General features: G+C 26.8%; 2 protein-coding genes across 3 annotated transcripts in view; one reads left to right on the top strand and one right to left on the bottom strand.

The window, feature by feature from the left end:
• knockout (Stork-head domain-containing protein knockout) overlaps nucleotides 1-16,062 on the bottom strand; it is an 80,787-nt gene that overhangs the window by 26,763 nt on the left and 37,962 nt on the right. For both annotated transcript variants that reach the window (XM_015326989.2, XM_015326992.2), the window contains exons 2-3: nucleotides 9,146-9,447; nucleotides 413-608 (exon numbers count right to left, since the gene is read on the bottom strand). In XM_015326989.2, the coding sequence (XP_015182475.1) occupies nucleotides 413-608; nucleotides 9,146-9,349 (400 nt within the window). In that variant the 5' untranslated portion in view covers nucleotides 9,350-9,447. The remainder of the gene's footprint in view (nucleotides 1-412; nucleotides 609-9,145; nucleotides 9,448-16,062) is intronic.
• The window catches only part of LOC149031142 (uncharacterized), a 67,171-nt gene continuing 61,997 nt past the window's right edge, over nucleotides 10,889-16,062 (top strand). The window contains exon 1 of the mRNA XM_089176681.1: nucleotides 10,889-11,145. The gene's annotated coding sequence lies outside the window, so the exon portion shown is untranslated. The remainder of the gene's footprint in view (nucleotides 11,146-16,062) is intronic.

The raw sequence follows: 16,062 nt of genomic DNA, 5'->3' as shown, positions 1-16,062 counted from the left end.
TTGTTGTCTCTATTTCGAACGGGTTCCTTATCTGAATGAATTATTAACTCGTCGTCGACCAATGGAATTTCCATTTAAAATCTCTACTAGCTCTCCTACGAACTTATTTACCCTCCCGTTCCCCTCTACCCCTTAACTCGGCGTCCTTGGGAATAAGAAATGATCGAGACACGATATCTCGTTGGAACGCGTCGATATTTTCCATCTCTCTCTCTTTATTTTTTTTTAAATATACAGCAAAGCATGCCATAGAAAAATCCTAGCTTTTGACTACCAATGATACGTTTCCACGTGTGTGCAAACGTATCATTGTTTATTTTATTAAAAGGTTATTGTTTATCTTTAGTTATTTTAAATAATAAAATGAAAAAATATGATAAATATGATTTTAATTTTGATTATGAGGACTTACCAAGACAGGTGATTGCATGATCAGCCGGTGGTCTAAGAACATTACGAGCCCAGGCTGCCCTTAATACTTCTAGGGCACAAGGTGGTCCACCGACCATTAATACACCTGGTGACACGTGACCTTTATACCTGAGCTGTCTAGTTGCATCGACGAGGGCCGCGTTCCACCAACATTTCGAATTTGCTTCCAAGAAACTCTGGAAATTTAAATGACAGATTTTTTAAACTTCTTTTACATATAAATGATAAATAATATTTTATACTAGTCTTAATACTAATATTTTATTATTTTTAATACTAATTTTTGTTATTATTGATATATAGGTTATAGATAAATATTTCCTATTTTACAAATTAATATTTACTAGTAATTATTTAATTATTGTTATATTATATTTGCAAGTAATTATTATTATTTCTAACATACACACATACGCACACACAAAAACTGAATGTTAGATTCTTAAAATGGAATGTCAAAAATGGTAAATAATTTTCTTCACTTTTTAATCATTTATTTTCTAATTGAACATTGAATTCGAAAAAAAGTAAATAGAATGATCAATTAATCAAATTAGAATCGTTTATACTTAAGTGATATTTCCTAGGGATTATTTCCGTGAATTTTAATGGTACTCTTACTAAAATAAAGAAATGAAAAAAAGGAAGAAAAGAAAAATAAAGTTCCATCTCGTTTATGGGGTTTAAGGGAAGGGGAAGGGATGGTTGAAAAAAGACCATGGCACTTTCAATGGTGGTTAGCGACCTACGATAGAATCTCTTACGATTTATCCCCAATGAAATACGGCCAAGTCGTTAAGTGTTTACCGTTCATGGGGGCTGTTTAGTATCGTCCCACCCTTCTTAGTCGTCGTAACATTCTCTGAGAAACGCGTCCTACGACCCTTTTCGAGCTTTCATCGAACCCTACTTTTACTGAACGCATATAGCATATATTTACTTGCATATAAATATACATACATAGATATATATATATATATATACATACACATATGTTCACGCGTAATGTATATAACCTATAAAGTACAACTTCTATGGGGAATTTCTAGGAATAAGAACTCATATTTTACTCCGGAACGAATGAATGGGCTTTGAAGGATTTTTACTAAGATTTTTTCTTTCTTTTTGCATTTTCCTTTTTATAAATTATATATTTAAATTAAAAAAACTTTTGAACTTCATTCGAAACCTGAACAACTGAAAAAATGAAATATTTGTCATTTTGTGTGTTTTTTTTTTCAACTTAGTACATAGGACAGTTTTAGATTTGTTATATAAAGGTTATATAAGTCTTTAGATTCTGTAAATTTTCAATAGATGGCACTGTATTATAATTCTATTATTTCACGTTTTTTTCAGATTTTTATATGACATAACCTAACCCTTGCTTTTTATATTTTTTCGTAGTATTATTATTTTATATATTTTATTCTAATTGTGGTATTATTTTGTCTAGTGTTATAATTTATTAAATAATTTGGAATTATATTTAAATCAACATTTTATAACAAAACCACAGCAATGCGGGACTAGGATACTACACCATCCTAGTATATATATATATTTTTTTCTGTTCCCTTTTCTGCTATTCTTTTTTCGTCCTCGTCCCTTCCTACCCTTTATCCCTTGTTCGTAGTCGAACGCATGACCGTGAAATTAGTAGGAGGAGGAAACGTTCGAATCGATACGCGTTACCGAGTTATTTCGATTTACACCATACAAACTGCATGTGCAGCAGCAGTTTCTTTTACATCGCGACACGTAAAACCTTGTGTTATGTTATATACTATACAATACATGTGTATATATTTATATATATATATATATATATATATATATATACTATATTCGTTCTCGCAGTAGGAGACCAACTCGCATGCTGGGATACCGACGATAGAATTTAATATACTGTTTTTCTTCTTCTTCTTCTTTTTTCCCCCATGTAATTTTTTTCTTTTAAAAAAAAAACAAAACTTATGAACAATCGGTTTGTAAGAGTTTCAATAATTTAAGTTTATATAAAATGAAAAAATTGAGACACTTGATTAATAATATTAATTATATTATTTATGAGTTTAATTCGTTGTGTTTATTGAAAAATCACCATAAGATTAAATGTAATATAATATGAATCAAAATTAGAAATTTTTACAATAGATTGAATATTAAATAAAAAATACTTTTTCTCTTTGCAACATTTAAACATATATCTGTTAAAGAATTTTAATATCATTTTAATATCATTTATAGTTTTTTTCTTTTTAAATATTGTCCATGTAAAATTAAATATTGTATTCTAATATATTCTTTAAATATTGTACAATATACATACCTATATATTTAAAATCGATGTTATGTAAAATTTATTTTAAAAACATTAAAATGTTCGTTGCTTTAATTTTGATAAAACAAAATAGAAAAAGAAGAAATAAAGGGATAAAATAAGTAATTGATGAAAAAAGAGCAACAACAACGTGGTATAGGGCGGATCTTCCTCTTCTTCTTCTTCTTCTTCTTCTTCTTTTTCTTAGGTTTATCGCGTTATTTCTATCAAGGATGTGTTTTCTCTTGGTTCGTAGGATGATTAAAAGTACCAACGTTCATTATTCATGCGCACGCGGATGCAAATATCCCGAGTAGGGTACGATCGGGCTTGTCTACGATCATAGAAAAAGAAAAAAGAGAAAAAATAAATAGAAAAACAGAAAGAGAAAGAGAAAGGGGAATCGTTTCCACCTATAAACAGCAACTGCAAGTTCAAAACGTGTAGTGGACCGTTATTTTCTAGTGCAGGTCTTCTATGCGTTTCTCTTTTTGCAATTAACCAATCCGATTCACCCTTCGTAGGGATAGAAAAAGAACCCTTATTCTTTTTATTTTTCTAATGTCACACAGTTGCACTTGACAGGACATTTTTCATTACTTAGTGTTTAGGTTCTTTCATGACAAATATAAAAAAAAAGAAGAATAGAACATTTCAAACCTACAATTCACACATACAACCCCCATAAAGTTATTGTCCATATGTGTTAGTTAAATCCTCTCTTCCCATAGTGAAATGGGGAACCTATAGAAATAAATTCTATGTACTTGATGTCGAAAAGTAAGAATTATTCGAAATCTCAATGGTAGTTTTCCGCGTTTCTTTTTTATTTTTTTTTTCGAGAGGGGGAAAATTCTCGTGTCGCTATATTTTCCAAGTATAAATCTAGGCAGGCATTAAAAACGTATGCCCTGTGTCGACAGCAGTGAGGTCTGGTCCAGATCGATCGATAATAGGCATAATTTGCAATAGGGGAGAGTCGGGAGGAGGATTGAGGGGAGGAAAGTAAAAACAGTTTAGTTCCGCAATGCGGAAAAACGTTAGTCCTTTTAGAAATTTTCTAAAGTTGCAGTAGAATTGTTAAAAGAAGAAGAAAACTAAGAAGAAGGTTGTTATAGTTTCTTACGATCGATACTAGGCATAATTAGTAATGGGGGAGAATTGGGGGGAAGATTGGGGGGAGGAAGGTTGAAATCCTGTAGTTCAGTAATGCCGAAAAACGTTAGTCCAATTAGAAGTTTCCAAAAATTGCAGTAGAATGTTTAAAAGAAGAAGAAAACAAAAGAAGAAGAAGAAGAAGAAAAAAAATGAAGAAGGTTGCTATCATCGTTTTTTATGAATGTTAACCAATCATTTCGTACGAGTGAAACCTTTTGATTACATCAAATTTTTTCTTCTTTGCTTATTTGAAGAATCTACAAAGGTGGTGGTGCGACGATGGCAATTCGGTCCAGCGAACCAGATCGATTTCACGAGATCTCCCCTTCCATCCTACCACCTTTCGCTATCATCTCTTTCTCCTCTCATTTCAAATACCCTCCCCTCTCCTTTTTTCTTCCCTTTCTCTTCTCTCTTTTTCGTACACCGGCATACACACCATACCGGTCCTCGTCCTTTCCCATTTTCTTTCTCTCTTTCTCTTTCTTAACTTCGTCGAATCTTGTTTTAAAAAGAATGAAAAAAAAACATCTCATTTTTTTTTTCTGCTCCGTTGACTCGACTAATCGTAGGAAAGTATCTTCATTTCTCATAGGATTTATTTTTTTTCTTTCTTTCTTTTTTTTTATTTATTTATTCGAGATGACTCCCATTTTGATTATACATATATAGAGAATTATACTTTCCATTCAATGGAAATTACGAATGCATTATCAAAAGAAATATATACATAATTTTATTATATTTAAATGAGAATAAATTGATATTCAATTTAGGAAAAATAAAATAAGAAATACTAGTACTAGTACTAGTAATAATTATTTCTCGAATATTGGATACAATTTGTTTATTTATTTAATTTTCATATCTTATACGATATATCCTTTCAATTAAAATTTACAGAGAGAGATAGAGAAAGATTTGTTTGATTAAAATTCAAAAAAAAAAAGTGAGGTTTTTTGATGTAGTCCATGACAAAAATTGAAGTTCAATCTTGTACATTATACAGTAATATATTTAAATAGATGTTTTAATATTAAAATAATAGAGATTACATGCTAATCGTATTCATGATAGAATTTCCAATACAATCAACAACAACAACAACAAAAAATAAATAAAGAAGAAGAGTTTCACTTATAACGAAGTATCCCAAAAGGAGAACGCACGTGGTTGTTGTGTATTTTCTCGTGCCCAGCACCTATTGTTTATGGACACAGAAATGGTGATCGTGCGTGAAAAGGGGTAAAGGGGTGAAAGGGAAAATAGTAAGAGAATTAGAAAGATAGAAAAGATAGATTAGAAGGTATATAAGTTTGTAATAGTGTTGCTAATCGAGAACGTTGTTTTCTAACCTATAAGTGCACGGTAACGTTTCATATTGCTATTTCCTTTCTGGCAAGTTCATTGCCGGTATATATTTTTATATATACATATATATATGTATAGATATGAATATAAATATATCGTATATGGTGGTACAGTCGTTTATCCTATCCGCTAATTATTATGCAATATATATATGCTTGCAACCGTTCACGCCAACTCAACTGGCTTGTCCTTTTACAGCAAACTACGTTTTCAAATGATTCAAGAGTCAAGTTTATTAACATTCCTAAATCAATTTATTTAAAATCTATACGAAAGATAATTATTGTTTAATAATTTCAATTAAATTTAATTTATTATATAATATTAAAATTGTAGATAATTAATTATATTAAAATAATAATATTATATATTATTGTACATTTAAACATTATATAATAATTTATTTTATAATTAAAATATATAATTTATATAATTGTATAAAATATAATTAAATAAAAATTAATTAAATTTAATATAATTAAATTTTTCGGGATTTACCATCGATTGTTAAAAATAAATTTGTTTCTAGATAAATTAAAATAAAATATTAAACCATAAATGTGTGACATTTTTTCGTTTAAATAATTATTACGCGTTATACTAGTTGATTTGTTCTATAAATTTCTGTCATTCGCAACACGTGAAGCTCGAGGGCGTAGCCCTTAGGTTCTCTTTCGGTCTCTTTCGAATTTTAATCAGTATAGTAGCAAAACCACCCCCCCTTTCTCTTCCCTGCCCTTCATCTAGTAGAATGGTCACAAGCCATGTATTTGTGTTTATGTATGTGTGTGGGCACGCGGCTTTTGCGAGCATAAATCACGATAACATAATTTATATGCTAATACTGAAAGACTAGCACGTTAGCTTGAACCAAAGGTATGCTCGTTCGTTTAAAACCATGTGTTATAATATGCGTACCAATGCATTTATATATACATATACACATATACACATATATATAGTATGTATATATATATAGGTATTCATCCATTGGCGTCGAGTTTTGCAATATTTTCTTAGTATTCTTTTTAAGGATAGATGTATGTTGCTTTTCAATTTGAAAACAGGTGTTAGGAATAAATTTAGATTGAAATTTTTGTTATATATTGTTTTTGCAACATTTAATATATTTTTTAATTGTATTATATAATATAATAGAAAAATTATATATTATTTGTTTACTAGTTTGTAGTTTTCTTTTTTTTTTTTTTTAACTAGGCAAAAATCAATGATAAATGTTTATTTTAATTTGTATTTTATTTTTGTATTATTTTTTTAGAATTATAAAATGTGCGTGAAAAAGAATTATACTACGGTACATTTGTTTGTAAATTTTTCGTTGTCTTTTTTTAATAACAAATAAAAATAATCAATACTGAATTTCTTTTAATTTGTATTTTTTTTTTTTTTGTATTATTTTGTATTTTTTATTATCAAATATTTAAATGTCAAAGAAAAAGAATATTTATATAAAGTATAATATGAAGATATTATTGAACTGTAGGTAGTTGTATGAATTTCGTCGAAGGAGAAATCTTATTGGAGATGAGAGAAAAAGAACAAAATGTTTCGAAAGTACCCGCACATACACAACACACACTTCTCGTGAAACTTTAACGATGAAAATCGGTTGCATTGGACTGATTACACTTGATCAAAAATGGATATATATATATAATATAATATAAATAAAAAAAAAAATATGAAAATATCAACTATGGTTAATCTTTCAACTCCCATGAAGAAGGTTGAATAAAAAATAAAATGGGGTGAAATAATAGAAGTAAAAATATTAAAGTCATGGTTTTAAGATCGTTTCTATGACATCGTAAAATTACATACACATACACATAAAAACACATACATATATAAATATGTACAAGCTGTGAGGAGGGTTCGAACTTACAGTGAAACTAAAAAAATATGAAAAAGCAAAATATTTTTCTCTTCTTCTTCCTCTTTCTCTTTCTCTTTCTCTTTCCTACTTTTTTTTTCAGTTTGATATTTTTTTGCAATTAAATCGGCAAACAAATAAACGAGGAATGGGCATCCCGCGGATAAACGAGTTCTTCCTCTCGCGGTGAAGATAAAAGTCGTGTGCTTGTTCGCGATATATATACGGGTACGTGGTTACTGATTTACGAAGTCTGAGGATACCAACGTTAAGGATACCAACGAGAAAGGATCTCATTTTAGATCTACGAGGATCGATGAATCATTATATTATGTGATCGTTTAGATTTTATTTTTAATTTTTTTATTTTTTGGTTATCTTTCTTTTCGTTCATATAATATTTCATTTAATGTCATCTTTGTTTCTGTGGGGTTGATATTTGAATTGTTAAAACAAAAATTATATATATATATTTTTTTTAAATTAAAAATACTTTAAATACTTAAAAAACTATTAGTATTTATATAATATTAGTAGTAATATACTAGTAATACTAGTAACACTAGTACATAATACTAGTAATATATAATATAATATTAATTCATAATTAATAAAAATATTTATTAAAGTATTTATGTAATATTAAATATATATATATTTTTTTTTAATTACCAATACTTTAATTTACTTATTTTAATTTACTTAAATTAACAAAATTACTAGTATTTATATAATTTATATATACATTTGTTTTTAAATTAAAAATACTTATAAATATATAAATATTATATTCATAATAAAATTTAAAACATTAATTTACCTAGCATTGCTTAGTGTGTAAAAACAAAACCCAGAAAAAAAAAAACAAAGTAAAAAAAGAAAAAATATGTTCTACTTGAAAGTACATTAAAAGCAGGTCTTTTTTTTTAAAAAAAAAGAAAAGAAAGAAAAAAAACAAGTGGTTGGCATTCATTGTCGCGTATAAGGGACACACGATTCATCGACACCCTTATTCGTAAAGGGAGAGAGAAGTAGTGAAGAAAAGTAAGAGTAGTAGTAGGAGGAGGTTGACTTTTCCCTTGAGGAGGTACTTACTTTACCATTCTAGTGTTAGTAGTTAGGACTTGCCTTTTGAAAGCACAAGAGAGAAAGAGAAAACCCTTTTGTAAGTTCATCAAAGCTTTTTCAATTTAATAGCAGTTTTCTTTTCTTCTTTATTTTTTTTTATTTTTTATTTTTTTAAAGTAAAATCAATGTTTCCCTTTGACATTTTGATTTGTAATTGTTAACACTAAATTTAATGACACTTAAAATGTATTTATAATTATTGTAAATGAACAAATGATTTGAGGTAAGATTTAACAACATAATTCAAATCATAATTATTTGTTTTTTAATTACAAATAATGAATACACCCTTTTAGGCATTTTCAAATTAATTTTAAAGTTTCTCATGTTCAAATTTAAATATTTTAAATCAAAATACTAGGTCATTATAAGTACCTGCATTAATAAAAAAATATTTAGTTTCCATCTAACACAGATCTACACACACACATATATATATAATTTAGTTACGTCTCAATTTAATTCATATTACTTTCGCTTGGAATCACTTTCCGGTCAAATCCAGTCACAGTCATGCGTTCTTGCTTTTATTTTCTAACTTAAAATACATATATATATATATGTATATGTGAAATTTTATAACTATGGTAGTGTAGTATTTTCTTAGGCAGGTAGGCAAAAGGGTCTACTTCGTTCATTCGTCGAAAACAAGTTTGAAAGCAAGCAAAAAAAAAGAAATAAAAAAAGATGAAGTAAAGTGGGGTGTAGTTGTTGAGGGGGTTGGTTGGTTGGTTGGTAGAGTGGGGAATAGGGAATAAACATTCACACATACACATGTATATATATATATATATATACAGGTAGGATAATACAGAGTTGTAATGGTGTATAGTACTCACCTGAAACAAATTATAACCTTTATCGTACATCCACATCTCGTCGGCTGGATGTTCCTTCGTACTTTCACGTTGTCCGGCATTGAGAACTTGAGGAGGCGGACCTCTGGTCAGTTGTATAGCCAAAGACCTTTGTAAAAGTAGTAGGCATCTCGAGGGGCCTGAGGGACCCCCAGGGCCCGTTCCGTCTCCCAGTATCGAGGCCATTTTTTAAGGCCCGGTGTGCTAACGACACCGACGATTCGGTGATGGTGGTGGTGTTGTTGTTGGCATCATCACTACCTTACTCTTCCTTATTTCTCTTTCTGTTAATGATAAACAAAAAAAAGAAAGGTTTAAATTAGTATATATGTATGTGTATAGGTATGTGTGTATGTGGGAGAAGTGTCGATCAATCATCTTTCAAATTGTCTTTCTCTTCCTCTTTTTAAAAAGAGAAATTTTTTTGCGATCATATGATGCGAATGTATGCATGTGTGTTTATGTATAAAAGTAGATAACTACAAGGTGTATGTATTATGGTTATATGTACTTATTTTTGAACGTATACCATGAGATAAAGAGAAAATATGAAGTATATATATATATTCTTTGCAAGATGTTATATGGGTTGTTGTTGTTGTTATTTTCGTTCGAAGTTACGGGTGTCTTCTTCTTCTATATTTCGAAAAAAGAAAAAAAAAGTATTTCATTCTTTTATCTTTCTCTCTTTCTCATTCTCTTTCTTTTTCTCATGGTAGTTTTTTTTTTTTTTATTCCGTCTTTTTTTTCTATCACGAACCACCCGAGACCGAAACTAATTTCGATTTCCCGTTAAATTAGCAAATCGACTTATCTCCCGGGTAAAGACGACTATATACTGACTACCGTTTCCAATTTCGTGTAACGGTTTACGTATGTATGCGTATTTTTATTTTATACATGTATATATATATTTATATATGTACAATAAATATTCAATAATATTTGTATCTTAATATTTTTATGAATTAATCAATGATCAAATAGATTAAGAACGATTACAAATATATTTTTCATATAAAAAAAAATTCATTGCTATATTGTTAATTTCCAATGAATTTCGGAATTACTGAAATGTTGTTTTTTTTTTATTTCGTGTGATTTTAGAATATAGGATAATTTTTATCGCGTTTATTTTTTTATTTTTTATCGCTAATTTAAAGATTTAATTATTTAGAGATTATTTACAGATAGCGTTGTATTGCAATTCAATTTTATAAATTTACATATGAAACTAATCTTGGTTTTTTTTTTTTAGATCTTTTTATGTATTATTATTTTATATACTTTATTCTAATTGTGGTATTATTTTATTTGTTGTTATAATTTATTAAATAATTTATAAAATTATATTTAAATCAACATATATATATATATATATATAAATTTGTATGTACATAATTCATTTATATTTATAAAAATGAATTTATAATTTAAAGTAGTATATTTCAAATTCATTTATTTTTATTTCAAGTTATTCATCTATGAAAGTACACATATATACATATAAATGTGTGTAAGATAAGATGTTTAGCAAGGACGTTTACGAAACAAGGTCGTAAGAGAAATAGATAACACGGAAAGGAATAAGAAAAGGAAGAATAAATGTAGAGGACACGTTTATGAGACAGAGAGAGAGAGAGAGAGAGAGAGTTTAACACCGAAGTAAATAATGTTACCACTACGTATGTTTATTATTCTTATTATTATAGAAAAAGAAGAAGACATTTCTTCTATGATATGATGATACATATACAGTACATTCGGAGACGCGTAACGAATAAGTACGGCTAAATGTTCTAAAATCAATTTTCGGTTTATATTATATATAGACATACATATAGAAAAATTATTCTCATAGATTTTTAGTTTTAATTAATCGTGTTGTGTGGATGGGATTGACGTTATAATAAGTTGTTTTAGTGTTGGTTTGTTTTATCATTTTTAAGGTTCCCATTGAAGAGGGGATGTATACTTTGTTTGTAAGTAAATCAATTTTAAATATTACTATATGTATGCATGTATGTATGTATGTATGTATGTATGTTTGTATGTATATAATTTATATAGGAATAAGATAGCATTTTTTTTTATTAATTAATAATAATAATTATATGATTAAATATATTATAACAGAAATTATTAATTTATTTATACTATCTAATATTTATAATTATCAAACTTTAGAAATATATATTATATAATTATTTATATTTATATTGCAATAAATATATTATATTTATTTCTATGTATATACAAACATATATATATATATATATATATATATATATATATATATATAATACTAAGTGTATATATTTATATTCTATTATTAATACTAACAGATATTTATAATTACCAAACTTTAGAAATATATTTATAATATTTATAATATATATGTAATTAAATTATATATTTTATTTTAATTATTTATAATTATAAATGAATTTATAACAAATATATTATATTTATTACTATGTACATACAAACATATATATATATATATATATATATATATATATATATATATATATTAGGTGTAAGATAAAATTGTGTATACAAGGTGGCAGGTCAAATTTAGTTGACGAGAATAGAAAGATATAACTCGATTAGGTTTAAGAGTACTATACAGTAAACATCTTTCTCACATCTTTCTTAAGGATGAAAAGACACATATATATATATATATATATATAGATATGTATTATATATTTAGTAAGGAATAAGGGAAAGAGAAAGCATGAAGTAACGTCACGTCGGTTTTTATTGTATCATCACTCGTCTACTACCCTTATCTAATTGATTTAATTTTCCCCTTTCTATTTCTCAATCTCATTGAGAAGGGTGAGACAAAGAAGAAGTTTGAGAACTAACCTAAGAAAGGAAAGGGAATGGGTAAGGAAAGGGAAACTCACGATTGTGTTCTGGTGAAATTAAGATCCAGCAAACTTCGTAGACGACGTGTCCATGAAATGTGGGTGAAAGAACGGGAAAGGGAAGAAGGGTGGATAGTTGAATGAAGGGAAAGCAAGGGGAGGAGAAGGGAGGATCGAAAATGAAAGGATCAATGTGATAAAGGCGTTCTTCTACGTGATTATCGTTAGATGTATAGTCTAGAAAAAAAGAAATGAGATAAAAATGAAAAGAATGAAAGAGAAAGAAATAAAATGGAATAAAATCACAGAAGAAGAAGAAGAAGTAGAAGAAGAAGGGAAGAAAAGGGCGGAATGAATTATTGGAGACATGCCAAAGGTCTGAGATTGTCTTTCTAGTCCTATTTTAGTATTATTTTGTTTAGTGAAATAGAAAATAATTTGTTTCTTTTGTAGATTTCTTTTTTATTTTATTTTATATTTTTTTATATTACAAGTTATACAGTAACAACACAAAGTTAATTTTAATTTATTTTTAACATTGTTCAATAAGGGTGGAATTTATTTTATATTTTTTTTTCTCACTTTTTTTTCCTTCTTTTTATTGTATAATATTAAATTTATTTTTCTTTTATTATTATTATTATTATTATTATTATTATTATTATTATTATTATTATTATTATTATTATTTTTTTATTACAAATTATACAGTAACAACACAAAGTTAATTTTTCTAATCATTTTTTACATTGATCAAAATAAGGGTGTGATTTATTTGATATTTTTCTTCTTTTTATTGTATAATCAGATTTCTTTTCCTTTTATTTCTTTTTTTTTTTCATATAAAAAATTATACAGTAACACTCCCATGATCATATATTAATTATTTTTTACATTGATTTAAACCATAGGAATTTTCTCACAAGTATAATGGTTGAGATTTATTAGATATTTGTGTGAATTGAAATTCTGTGTGGGTTTTTTTTTATTATTTTTTTTTTTTTTATGCTGAGATTTGTAAGTTAACTGCAGTGTTATCGAATTGCGCATTAATTATGCAGTACCGTTTGAGTTAACGCATACTCAACAGCAGAAAGTTTACTGCTGCTGTTGCTGCATTGCTGTAGGAATACGGTAGCATGGTGGAAGGTTCAAGGTCGAGAGAATTATATTCTTGGAAAGAGAGATCGCTACCAACCAACCAACCAACTAACCAACCACCCACTCACCCACCCGTATAATATGTTTTCCTTTTTCTCTGCATAGTCTATGCATTTATTTGCTCAGTATCCACGTAATAATTATGTATGCATGCCATACATTATGTGTATGTATGTGTATGTATGTATGTATATATATATATTTATTGTGGATAAATGTAGTAGTGTATAAACCCGCATTGTGTAAAATTTAGCATAAGGACGTTCAATGTTTTTTGATATTTAATCTAACATGTGAGTGTGTGTGTTTGTATATTTTGATTTATTCTTTTTATGTTTATCTTATCTTTTGTTAATTTTGTTTTGTTTTATCTTTTATCTTTTAATAAGAATAAATGAAGTGTAGTGTGGATATATTTAATTAGGGTTGTGTGTAGAATAATGTGATTTATTGTTTAATATTAAAATTGAGAACTAAATTGGTTTCTTTTTTTTTTTTTTTTAATATTTTGTGTGTTAGATAAAAAGGTTTAATGTATTTCTATGCACAAGTGCACTTAGATGCATTTAAAATGATTTGATTTACAAGTGAAGTAATTTAACAATGAAGTAACTTAACAGTAAATTAAATAATCAAGTCTAATTTCTTCACATTTGTTAAAATAAGTATATTAGATAATAAGGTGTTAGTATTTTTATGCACAAGTGCATTTAGATGCATATCAAATGATTTAATTTAAAATTGAAGTAATTTAATGATAAATTGAATTATATTTATTATTAAATTTTTATTTTCTTTTTATTTTATTTATATTTAGTACTATTATAGTACTAAACTAGGTATTATATACTAGTACTAAAAACTTAACTTAGTATTTAGTAAATACTAAGTACTATATTTATATTTAGTATTTAATATATTATTTAATTTATTATTAAATAATATATAAGTTTAATTTCACATTAATTAAAATAAGTATAATAACACACTTATTGTTAGATTTAAAAAAAAATAAATTAGTATTATTATACATTTTATAATTCATTTAAAAAGTAATTGAATAATAAATTAAATAATATTTATTATTAAATTTGTATTTTCTTATTCTTTTATTTATATTTAGTACTATTATAGTACTAAACTAGGTATTATATACTAGTACTAAACTTAACTTAGTATTTAGTAAATACTAAGTACTATATTTATATTTTGTATTTAATATATTATTATAAATCTATATATAATTATTATAAATATATATATATATATTAATATAAATCTTCCCATATACATATATATATTTATAAAAAATTTATATTATATACATAAATAATTTAAGTTGAATTTAAATAAAAAATAAAATTTATATATGAAAAATGAATTAATCCATTGCATTAAAATATTAACAAATGATTATTTATTATGAGGAACGATAAATGAAAATATAATTGAATGATAAAAAATGTGAATAGATCTGATAAAATGAACAAGAATTTAAAATAAATTTTAGAATGAATTAGAATGTTGATCGATGATCAGATTGAATTTCACCTTGTACCAGTTTAGAAGAACGTACGAAAGAACGGAAGGTGTCCAGTCGTGATGGTTTACGGGAAAAGGGACTTCCTGTCGCGTGACTCATCGGCATCATGCCGTCATTATTACACTGACGGATCCTATTATCGTTCCTGTCAAACAACCCACACACTTGGCAATTCCTTGCCACTGTGTATTAGACGTACGACCTTTCATCGTATTAGTTGTGTATTGCTTTGAACCTGACCCGTTCATTCTTTATTTTTCTCACTTTGATTTTTACCTTTATACGTGTTCATGCATGTGTCCTCTATATTTGTATGTATGTGTTTGTATACGTTTGTATGTTACTAGTGTGCATCGTGTTGGTTTGTTCTCGTTCGCAGATCGAATTTTATTATCCTTTCAAAATCTGTTCGTTCAAACTAATTTTTATTTTTATTTTTATTTTTTTATTTTTTGGAAAGGAATTGGTTATTTAATAATTGTTAAGAAATGTTATTTTTATTTTATTTTGTAGGAATAATTTATAACATTTAAGGTTGTATTTTACTTTCAATTAATTAATTTTTATTCGAATTTAGATTTAAATGTGATAAATTAATATGTGAAATATTTTTATTAAAGTTTAAATGTAATATTTTTATTTGATTAATTTGTTTATGTTGGTTATATTAATTTTTAAACGTTAAATAACTTAATATAAAATATTTCTATTAAACACAATTAGTTATTTGATTTATCTAATTTATATATTTGTTTTCTTTTTTTAAATGTTAAATATAATTTAATATAAAATATTTTATAGAACTATAATATATTAACATAAGATTTGTTTAATTCCACTATCTTTTCTAATTTTTTTTACCCCATTGACCCTTTTCACTTCTTTCAAATTTTTTACAGTAAAAAAATAAAAAACAAAAAGAGGAAGAAAAAGAAGACACGGTTTAGAGTTACGAGAACTACGTTCTCTCCCTTTTGGTAATGTTTACTCCCTTGAGTGTTTACGAAGTGTTATATATATGTATATATGCATATGTATATATATGTGTGTATGTATGCATGCAATATGTATATAAAATCCCATGACACACACTCTTCTTCTTCTTCTTCTTCTTCTGCTTCCTCTTCTTCTTCTTTTTTATTCTTTTTCTTTCTTTTTCTTTCTTATTCTTCTTTGAAGTAACACCGACACGTTCGTATAAGAAGAAGAAAAATCATCCCATCGTGAACCAAACTAACCATAAGATGAAAAGAGTTCTTCTTCTTCTTCTTCTTCTACTTTTAGGTTAGAAAGCACTTGGTGGGTTGTTCTGTTGTAAA

This window comes from Polistes dominula, unplaced genomic scaffold (assembly GCF_049000335.1).
Source record: "Polistes dominula isolate Pdom_NZ unplaced genomic scaffold, Pdom_raw_medaka contig_80, whole genome shotgun sequence".
In the NCBI taxonomy this organism is placed as follows: domain Eukaryota; kingdom Metazoa; phylum Arthropoda; class Insecta; order Hymenoptera; family Vespidae; genus Polistes; species Polistes dominula.
This window is presented reverse-complemented; position numbering and strand designations above follow the sequence as displayed.